Below are 11,782 nucleotides of genomic sequence, written 5' to 3' on the forward strand. Positions count from 1 at the left end.
GTCAACTTTCTTATGTTCTAATATTAATTGAGATGTATTTTGAAAAGAAACACTTTGGAGTTTTATGTGCTTTTTTGTAACTGCATAAATTGAGACCATTGTAGCTTGTGACCTGCCTATTTTCAAAAGATATGCATATTTTGCACATCTTGAACATATCATGAACTGAGAGAAAGGAATGTAGTGAGATTAGTTTTTGGTGTTCATTATTTACAGACCGAAGAAAACATCTTAAAGTCTTGCTTAGTCCCAAATAAACAGACACAGGTTCACTGTCTTAATTATCAGGGGTAATGGGTGCCAGGTAAGGACTAGTATCCCTGTTAGAATGGACTCCCTTCCTGTGCCTAGCTGGGAGGCCCTAGTGGCAAATAGGCATGAAAAGAGGCAGCAGGTTCACTGCCTACACAAAGATCTAGGCATAGGAAGTCAGTTGAAGAGTGGATATGCTGGCACCCTGACAGGATTAGATAGAGGGTCATTACCAGCCTGGGAGACTAGCTTTAAGGAAGGACAGGGGGAGCTGAATTGTTCAATCTACATGCAACCCCGGACTGCTAGGTGGCAGCAACCCTGGAGTCAGGTACACCATCCGCAGAAGTTGTAGTGCCATAGAGGGGCCCTATTGGGTGCTACCAGGGAGTACTACTAGGATGGATGGATGGATGGATGGATGGATGGATGGATGGATAGATAGATACTTTATTAATCCCAAGGGGAAATTCACATACTCCAGCAGCAGCATACTGATAAAGAAAATATTAAATTAAACAGTGATAACAATGCAGGTATACAGACAGACAATAACTTAACTGAATAATGTTAACGTTTAACCACCCCCCCCCCCCCCCCCCCCGCCCCCCCCGGGTGGAATTGAAGAGTCGCATAATGTGGGGGCTATGCTCCTTGTTTTTTGTGACTTCCCATTGACCCAGAAGTATTTCATTGGGCTATGCACTGGCACCAGAAGTACTCCCGGGTCCAAGACAAAAGGAGCCAATCAACTTCATTCATATGTGTTGGAGTCTGGTGGAAAAAGGACAAATCTCGCCTGGAGGTGTGGGGCTGATGAAAAAGAGAAACAAAGAGGAATTGTGTGTGTGTGTGTGGGTGTGTGTGTGTGTGTGTGGGAAGAAACCTTGGTAAAGGTATTATTGTTAATAAATTATTTGTTTGAACCTGGGAGTTGTGTTTGTATGGTGGAGTCTGTTTCTGGTGCTGCAACACCCCCTACTAGTCACACAGGTTATCTAGATAGCTTTGCTTTCTTTGCTTACTCTTTTCTTTTTGCATCCAACGTCTGATCACCCTTCCTCCAATTCCAGATACTGTAGCTGGTGTGCTATTCATCTCAAATGTTAACTCAATTAACTGTTTGAATTAAGTCAGATATTGAGAATCAGTTTTCTGGAATCAGGGATAACCCATTAGTGCTATAAAGGCACCAGAGCCCAAATATTTTCCAGACCAGATCTGATTTTGGGTTTCCTTTCTTTTTCACAAGCATCAGAGCTCCAATCTTCCTTAATTGAGTCTCAGCTGTCACCTGTTTATTTTGGAGAATTGGCTGGAACTCATTGAGTACGCCCCAATATACTGACCGGCCCAAGTACTTTTGTCCCGTTCAAAGACTGGACTAATGGCCTCTGGTGGCAGCCCTGTCATGTCACTCATCTGAAACTCAGCATCACAGAATGTGTCCTCTTTTGGCTCTCTGCTTCTCAAGACAGTTATCAGACAGATCCCTCTTCCCCAGATGAACTCCTAGGGTGAATCAATTTACGATAATGTATCTATTATTACGTTTTTTGAGACTACCTTCATTTAGGTTTAGTCCACACTTCCATGCATAAATTTGAAAATACTGTTTTTATTTTAAAAGTTTTCCTCCTGCACTATCATTTGCAGATCATTTTCAAAAAGTTTGTCATCCACACTAAAAAATGTGCCAAAAATGCATAAATCTTACCTACTGGGCGTGCAAGGTTTATCAGCCAGGTACACCGTTTGTTTACAGAGCAAACCAGAAATAACTTGAAATACCAAATGAACAAAGAAGGAACAAAGTGGAACTTCTTTGTCTGGACAGATGATGGAGAACAACTGCTTTTAAAAGTTACAAACAAGTACAAGGTAGCCAAAGCATTGGAAAATATAGACTAGGAGTCCTGCCAAAACAAATACAGGAAAATATTCAAGGTGCATTGCCTGCCTGCTGTTGCAGAGGAGTTAGGAAAGGACAATCCCCACAGTAAAGATAAGATCACAAATGGAATTCTCAGAACAAACTGAACTCAGTGGCTGATCATATAACAATCATACAGTGTTAGAAATGCTCCATTTTCCCCATCCACAGCAAAACCCGGTATTGTCAGATGTACACACTTTTGGAAAGAATTTTTGAAGCAATTACTTTTTGGTAGTTTTAAGAATATCTATCTAGCAGTTTCATTTTCTGAAATTCTGTAGGCTAGTGTTACATATCACAGTTTTAATGGATTTGTTTTATCTTAACACCAGAAGTTTTTCTAAGTTTGGGTTGGTGCTCCATATTATTGAATTTTCATCCTTTGTTTAAAAAAAAGATTAACATAATGCATTCACATAACAGATGCAAAATTTTTACCTACTAAAATATATTAATATGAAATTAAAATTATATATATTGTGGAACATGGCCCGGACACAGACAGGAAGACATGGTTTAATCACCCAACACACGTTTATTTACAACTAATATATACAAATGTGCCACACACAACCCCAAAACTCCCCCAAAGTCCAGGCCTTTCTCCAATGCCTTCCTCTCAGGTCCGCCTCCACTCCTCTCCACCAAGACTTCGTCCTCTGCACTCCCGACTCCAGCCAACTAATGGAGGGAGGCGGCCCCTTTTAAACCCACCCGGACGTGCTCCAGGTGCCTCCCGATTAGCTTCCGCCGGCACTCCCCAGTGTGGCGGAAGTACCGGCTGCGCACCCGGTAGCACTCCAGGTGTCCCTGGTCTTCTTCTCCCCAGCACTTCCGGGTGTGTGGCGGAAGTGCTGAGGGCCAGGGCTCCATAGGCGTTGGGGCGCCCCCTGGCGGTGACCATGGGCCCCTATAGGGTTGAGGTTCTAAGCTCTGTTCCCGTGGTCCCCAAAGCCACCAGGGCGGTCGCCCCCTTGTGGTCTGGAGAAGACGTAAGCCCTCCTCCGGTCCTCCTGGGAATATTTCAAGACATAAGCAAACCAAACAAATTTGTTGTTTTTTATCAATTATAACAGAAAAACACAGTATTGTTAGAATATATGTTAGTCATATGTGTGTAAGTCTTTTGATATGTCCAACTGTCCATAATGTCTTAACAAATATATAAAAATTTTCAATCCAGAACTTGCTTTCAGTGTATTGGAATACCAATACATACATTACATGAGTCAGTGTCAACCCAGGTGACTTCAGTTTCAGGACGCTACTACAGTGTCTAACTGCCATTGGAAGATAGTATGAGACAGAAGTGACATAGTCTAATGTATATTCACACAGCTAAGGCAGTTGAGTATTCCTAACATATCCATTAATAAACTTATCATTGACTGCAGTTTTAACTGCAATTTAACCACAATATATCCCCAATACCAACCTGTCTTTCCAAGTCTGCTTTAGTAATTGATGTTTTGTCAAAAACCCACCAAAAATTATACATTGAGATTTTTTTTTCATTGGAAAGGCATCACTCCAGTACATTATAGTTTTTCATTAATTCATTATTTTTTGTTTAACAATATTATACTCCCATCCCTTCTGTCTTCACTGGATCGTATTGCTCTTCTTATGGTACTAGTAGTCTCTGCAGCTTGATGCCTTAATTGACTTACTATGTATGCCAACATTATAAAACTTTCTCATAAATAAAGTGTTTTATTTAAACGTACTGTGCTGTGAATATCTTTTGCATAGCAGGTTTGAGAATATTTAGTTATGTTATCTAAGTGGGAATCCCACAAAATATTTGAGAAACCAAATTATTTTATATTCGTTTTATATGATTAAGCCACTTATGAGGAGACTGTTAGATTTGTCTTCAGAATAATGACAGTAACATGGTATAGTTGTCTTCCTCATTTGTATGGCACAAATGCTGCGTAACTATGACTTAATTTACAGTACACCATTCATGTTAGGAATATGGAAAAAAGTAAGATAAGAGCACATCAAATACATTAAGGGGATTTTCTGACATTAGTACACAAATTAGTTCAGTTGAAGTAGTAGTTCAGTTCAAGTGAAATAGATTGACAATTACTAAAGACAAAACTCATCAGAATACATTTATAACCTCACATTTTATTTAATAATTTAATTTAGAAACATGCCTTACCCACAGTTCAATAACAATTCATAGTTGTACTTTAACAGTCAAAAACATCTGACATTGGAGGTAGTGTAAAATCCATGAAAGTTAGGAAATCATTTGTTCTAAATGAATACCTATCTAAATTATATTAAAATCCTGAATCAAAACCATCATCACCAATATTATCAATATTTCAGAAAGCCATGAGGAATGAAATCTTAACAAACACAAGACAGTGATCTTTTACAGATCCACACTATCAAACTGTTAGGTCCATCTATTAATGATTAGATTAGATTTTCATGAGAAAAAAAATAATTTCGTATTACAATAATACTTATAAATGTACATAAAATATTACATACATAATACATATAAATAAATAAAAATATGTATATATGTACACTTCTGAATTCACAAAAAATTACACAGATGATTTTTTTTTTTGCATTGAAAGGTGTCATTCAGGTAACCATTATTATGTTTCTTGCCCAGATTTTATTGACCACTGGCAGTAACTCAGTGTTACATTAATTGTGAGCTTATGTGTGTATGTGCAAAGACTTTAATGTAAATTGCTGATGATTACACAGCAGAGAGCATTATTTTTCAAAAATAATGTTATAGATATTAGAAAGAGATATCGTCCATCACAGATTGTCATGACCCATCATCAATGTAAATAAACATTGTCAACTGGTTCCAAATATTTGCAGAAATCTCCTGAAAATGCCAAACTGACCAGTCTTTTGTTTATTTTAATCTCACGTGTCTCACACGAAAGTTGTCAGGCACTCAAATTCACAGTAGGAGGCATGTGAAATTCCCGTACTTAGCTAATTTAAGCAGGAGTGTGCTGCAGCAGAGGGAAGGAGCCCGATAAATGGTTTACACACAAAGTTTGGATGGGAAGAGTTCAGGTAGATGTGCAGCATTGCACCGCTGTAGACTTGCAGACATCTACGAGTGTTTGAAGTGGGCCACTACCAGAAGTGCTCGAAGCCCATTTAGCCCCCATTTTTAAGTGTCGGTGAGGGCTTGACTTTAAAACACATTTTTGCATGGCAAATGCATATATATATCATGATTGTGAAGATATAACTTCCAAATTGAAAAATACCATACTTATCCTTTAAGTTCAGCATGTAATGTGTGTCTGCCGTCTGTTGACATCATTTCCAATTTTCCGTATGAGAGAAGCAGGGGAGCCACTAGTTAAAACGAGAAGGCACTAGGTTTTTAAAAATGGATTGCTTCCAGCTTGTTGATTTTTAACCTTGTTTTAATTGGTTGTATTTATTGCTTTTTAACCTCCACTTTTCACCTCATTTTTATGGATTATTTATTTATGGACATTTTGGAAACACTACACTATTTATTTGGACACTGTTTGGTTTTTGTTTTTAATAAAAGCACTTGCACTTTGCACCTTCCCCTTGCTTCGTGTGGTGTCATCATAGCATAGCTCATTTGGTTACGTTATCGACGGTGTTGGGTTCGAGAAGCTCCCAAAACTGAGAAGAGGGAGCATGGAGCAGGACCCGCACCATCACAATAGGTCCCAATAACTTTATTTGCATATATCCTGGAGCCTTTTTAAATTTTTCTTTGTCAGACTGCTAAACCAGGCAATGAAGCTGAAAATGAGAGTTTACATAGGAGAACTAAGGACTGATTACATTTAGAAAAAGCAGAAATACAAGCACCCATCTTAAGATTTGGTTTAACAAAAGGATATGAGCTTCTATACCCATACAGTGGAACCTCGGGTCACGAACGTCTCGGACCACGTACAAATCGGATTACGACCAAAACGTTCGCCAAACTTTTGTATCTGTTCACGACCATACACTCGGGTGACGAACAAGCCAGTTTCCCTTCCAGTTCATAAGTGCCAATGATTTCCGCATGTGTTCAGTCTCTCCCTGTGCATTCGCTGTGAACTCTTTGTGCTCTGTTTCATTTCCCTTCAAGTTCATACGCACCAGTGATTTACGCACGTGTTCAGTCTCTCCCTGTACAGTACATTGTTCTCGGTCAGACGTGCATCGTGCAGAGGGACTTTACCTCAAAACTGTAATCTCCTCTCCACCCAGTTCCTCCTCACTTCCTTCATGCCAGAACTCGACTCATGCAAGGTTAGTTTTCTTGGTTGTTTATGGTTAGTTTTTGAATAAATTACGGATTTTTCAAATGTTCATTTTTTTCCCTGTGCTTAAAAAAAAGTGTTTACAGAGAGTGGTTCGTAAGGTTGTAGCGTGAACTCTTGCAATGTTAGTTTTCTCTGTTCAAGGTTTTCTCAGTGTTATTCAATGTTTTTACATTTAGTTTACTGTTACACTGCATTCTATGGTATAATTAACTATTTTTGCGCTTAAAAATCTTTAAAAAAATATATTTACATACAGCTCGGAACGGATTAATTGTATTTACATACAATCCTATGGGGGAAATTACTTCAGGTCACAACCAAATCAAGTTGCGACCAGAGTTTTGGAACGAATTACGATCGTGACCCGAGGTTCCACTGTATCTCTCGAAGAAAATAGAAAATGATACACTGGGAATGTTATAGATCAATTGTCTTTGTACATATTGTACTACTCTGAGCTTCTACTTGCTACTCATTAACAATATTGCTGTGAAATATAACAACATTAACATTTCTCATCCTTACTGTTTTTCAGTGCTTTCTCCATACATCATCTCATCCCTGCTTAGAGCTATTGGCTTCTGAAGTGGACCAGCTTCGTTGCAAACTGGAGAAAGCACTAAAGCAGCAACTCACTAGTACTGGTGCTGTCGAGAACTGCAACAACAGTAACAACAGTGAAACCTCAGTTGAGTGTATAAATGAAAAAATCATGAAGGAGAGAAGAATCTGCACAGACTATGCAAATGATCATCAAATAATTTCAGGCACCTGTGACTTACAACATGTAAAAATTCCAGTTCACCAGGGAAATAATGCTCAGTTGTTCTCATCTCAGAGGTGAAAGGCAGTCTTTGCCTTTTCATTAACTTATAAGGTCCAATTATATTTTGTATTTATTTTTAATGTTCACTTTCTCCTGTGCATACAGAATCCAGGATAATGATACTGGGCTGGTACAGTATGACAGCACTGCATCACGATTATCTTTCTCTTGCTTCACCTCCATGGTCATTATTTAACAAATTTACATTAGTACTTCACAGAAGCATGACCGCTTCTTCTTGCACATTCTTACTATGAGAAGCGTATTACTATGAGAAGCGTATTAAAAAATGTCCAAATCCCAAATGCAAAGACAGAATTGGTACAGGATTCTTTTTTTATATTATTCTATATTATGAGCTTCTGGTAGATAATATTTCCACCGTGTCTTTTGAACACAATACTTTATGCAATTTATGATGGCTTTGTTGTATAATGCTTATGGAAGGAAACTTAAAGTCACCAATAAAATGTAGAAATTATCCTACATTTCATATTATATGCTCTCTCCTGAATTTAAAATAATTGCATAATTTTACATTTAAAACATTTTAAACAGAATTTCTATAATTTGGCTTTTCCTTTCAAACACATTTCTATGTGGTCTTGACTAGATTATATAGATATTTTCATGACTTGAAGGATTTGCCACAAAAATCAATTAACAAAACAATAGATTTCTAAGAATAATCAAGTTCTGTTTATACAAACAGGCACTAAACCTCATTGTTTCATGGTCTGAAAGTTGCACACAATAATGTTACATCAGTATTTTAATCTAACGGACCCCTTCAAATGATAAAAAAACGATTGGTTAAAGGAAACAGGTAATACAATGAGGCATTTCTTCTCCCAAAAATCGTGTTCTCACAAATAATGAGATAGAGTAAGAATGTGTTGCTTTGTTCATATTATCATCCTGTATTTCTTACAAAACAAATCTATTTATTTTAGTCCAGGATCACCTTCAACTCTTGTTATATTGTTAATCTGTTTGTCCATCTATTTTAAACCCACTTACCCTGGCCAAGGATATGACCTTTATTTTCTAAAATAGGATAAAATTAGTAATTAATCAAAATATTTCATTACAGTGACCAAATTTTATAATACAGATTTTGTTACTGAGATTTAAGTGATTTTTATACCTTTATTTATTAGATATTTTATACTTTACAGTGAAATATGTTTGACTAATGTATAAATTATTAATAAAATGAATTCACTGTAATAGTGCTAACAAGTATAGAAGTAGTGTACCTTAGTGGTGTATTTGTGTATGTTTACATAGGCTGGCATGTGTAAATAAAGATTTGTATTTTTTAGATAAACGTGATGTATGATAACAGGGATAATTAGTATTCGTCCTGCCTACATGTTTTATTGTATATTTGTGGTAAATAATTGATTATTCATTACTGTAAAACTAAGTCTCTATTGAACAAGCTTTCTTTTAATGATCTTTTTCTGCATATTTGATATTTTAGTTTTTCTATTCTAAAATGGATTAGCACACAAATTTACTGCCTTCCAGCTTTTAAACTATTCAGACACTGTTTTAGTTCATCAATAGGTGTTTCAAAAATAGTTTCTTCTTCCCTATTCAGGCATATGTCTGACATCAGTAATGGGTAACATGTAGCAAAAGCAAAATCAGTTGCTAAATTATAAACATGATATGCTCTGAACCTGAAATGAACTTATTTTAATTTTGCACTAACCTAACATTGCTTCAGATAGATAACTTCACTGGAATATAAAAGCTATAAAAGTGGGTGTAAAAATATTATTAACTTAATAATGTAAATTATTTGGTCAAAAATACACTTTGATATTTTCTAACTGCCTTAAAGAAAAAAATTGTTAACCACGTCAAATGAATGAAATATCTGTATATACGAAAAGATATGAATAACCTTGTGTAATGAAAAGGTACGGTTCTGGCCATTTGTTTATTGTAATGCTGTATGTCCTCTAAAGACCGCTAAACCTGTACGAGTATTAACTGCACTTTGTCACCCAGATCGCTCAATATGTTTCAGAGAGTAATTCTAGAGATTTGTAAAGACTCTTTATCACACTGTAGTTTTTTAAAATTCTTGTTCTGTTGGATATTAAAATAGGTACATCTTTTCTGTCAGATGCAGTAACTTTTTATAAAGGTACTTATGCCATGTTTATTGTTTATTCTTTTTATTTCATTTAGACTGAAGCTTGGAAGAAAATCTCTTTTTTTCTGTAAAACCAAAACACAAATGGAGAGCATGGTGCTTCCATGGAACTCCGTAAGACTGTCTGTCTGGAATTCACGTGTTTCTCTCCAGGTCTGTGTAGGCGTCTCTGGAGACTCCAGTTTCTCCTGAGGTCCAAAACACATTCACATTAGGCTGACTCTAAATTGGCCCTGCATGAATGAGGGTGTCTATAGCACACGCATCCACAGTATTGTCCAGGGTTGGTTCCTGCCTTGTCACCAGTACTGCCGTGATTGATTCAGACTCCTGAGGAACATGAAATTAAATGAGTGGATTCAGAAATTTGAGGAATGGAAGTATCATGTAAAATATTGTTCAGGAGAGGTAGTGTTTAGATAAAGGACTATATATGTACGACCTTAAGCAACGTTTATATCTTAATCTGCTTGTACACAAACTGTAACAGTATATGCCTTTTACAATTCCTTAATATTGTTCATATCACGTTAATCCATTTGTCCTCAGATAGTCATTACCAAGCCACCCTACCTGCAAGTTTCCATTCTGCTGCATGAAACAGATTTATGTACATGGATATCACTATGGAGAATCTTTTTTTTTTCTTTTTGAGTACTCTAACTTACACATATAGAGCAAGTTAATATTATTGTTAAATGGGTGTGTCTAGGGGGGATCTCAGAAACTGTAGAACCCATGATTTACCACTAGTCAATCACCTTGAGATAAAAAAACACCAACTTCTTTGAGCATTTGAGATATTGAAGGTGTATTGTTAATCATTTTAAAATGAATCTTGAAAATTGTATTAAAGAATAAAACAAAAACTCGCTTTACTCTTTTTGGAATCTCCAGTCTTCCTCCTCACTGAATACACTGTGTAACTTAATGTATACCTGGAGTGCAAGTGCTGGTTTTCATTGCAGCCAATTTCATAATCAAATATTGTATTTCTTTAAATAAACTTGCTGTCTTCTACATTACTCATGTATGCCAACTTTTTAGAGGCTCGTTTAAATGTTACTTTGTCTTTTCTGTGGCTTGTGGTAAAATATTTATGTTCACAGTGATGTACTGTTTTCTATAACATGTCAGTGAAGCTTGTTCTTCCTTTTTGCTTTGCGCCCTCCCCACCATAACCTATCGTCTGTGGTGGAGGAGCAAATGCTTTAGATTCGTCAAAAATTTTAATCTTCGGTTATCAATGGATCTCAGCGTTTTAGGGTTCCCTGATACTGAAAACATTGATATCTTGATGATGTGTGTATATATGTCTGTGTGTTTCAGTTTTTTGAGGATGGTTTAGAGCTAAAACGGCTGGACGGAAAAATACCAAACTCGAAACTTAAGCCTGTTATGGGATGATGATGTGTTGATTAGTTTTTGAGCCAAATCATACAAGAGAAAGAGGCACTGTAGAGGAACCCTCAAATACCGTAATTCAGCAATTAATTATGAATTTTTCCTATCTATTGCTATCGTAATGACCTATGATCAGTATCAGAGGGGTAAATACGGAAATGTTATAGAATAGAATAGTTTGGGTAACTTGGTTCCAAGAGGGCAAAGCCTACTGACGCTCATGTCCAAATTTTTTAGTAGTATTACTATAAAAGAATGTCCTCTGGTAAAAATGATAGTGATAACCTGTAATAAAATAATCTATCCTTCAATTTTTAGGGCTTATTAAAGCATAGACAGACCTTCTAGAGCATGCCAGTGTGTTGCAGAGCAGCACTCAAGCGCTAGGTTACCAATTAACTTCACATGCAAGTAACTGAAGTGTGATAATAAAATAAAGAAAACCACAGTGAACATGTGAAGAACATGTAAACTCCATAAAGACAGTCATCATTTGATCCCAGGTCCCAGGAATTGTCCTAGAGCAGCACTAACTACTACACCACTACGACGAAAATCACATTTTTTACATACCACAAGCACTGTTAGGTTTTAGCAACTGACAGCAGAAACAGGCTGCTTACCCGATTAAGAATTGTTTTTAGTTCAGAAAGCCACTTCAACTGGATTGCTTTTTAACACTTTCTGTTTAATTGTTGAAATATAATACAGTATTCTAAATGTCATTTTGAATGGTTTACTTACAGTAATTCTTTAGTTGTCTATGTCTTTATGCAAATCTATTTTTAATCCAATTATTTACATTTTTTACATTGTTGATTTGTATCATGTGCTATGTAACTTTGTGTTGCCCTAAACTCATAGCCAAAAGTCAGCTGTACACATCCTCCTGC

At 36.5% G+C, this 11,782-nt stretch overlaps 1 protein-coding gene across 1 annotated transcript in view; it reads left to right on the forward strand.

Moving 5' to 3' along the window:
• Positions 1 to 10,505, forward strand: part of mtmr11 (myotubularin related protein 11) — a 116,430-nt gene extending 105,925 nt beyond the window's left edge. The window contains exon 17 of the mRNA XM_028794010.2: positions 7,025 to 10,505. Within this exon, the coding sequence (XP_028649843.1) occupies positions 7,025 to 7,333 (309 nt within the window). The 3' untranslated portion in view covers positions 7,334 to 10,505. The remainder of the gene's footprint in view (positions 1 to 7,024) is intronic.
• Positions 10,506 to 11,782: the final 1,277 nt, after the last annotated feature.

Source organism: Erpetoichthys calabaricus, chromosome 2 (genome assembly GCF_900747795.2).
Source record: "Erpetoichthys calabaricus chromosome 2, fErpCal1.3, whole genome shotgun sequence".
NCBI classification, from domain to species: Eukaryota; Metazoa; Chordata; class Cladistia; order Polypteriformes; family Polypteridae; genus Erpetoichthys; species Erpetoichthys calabaricus.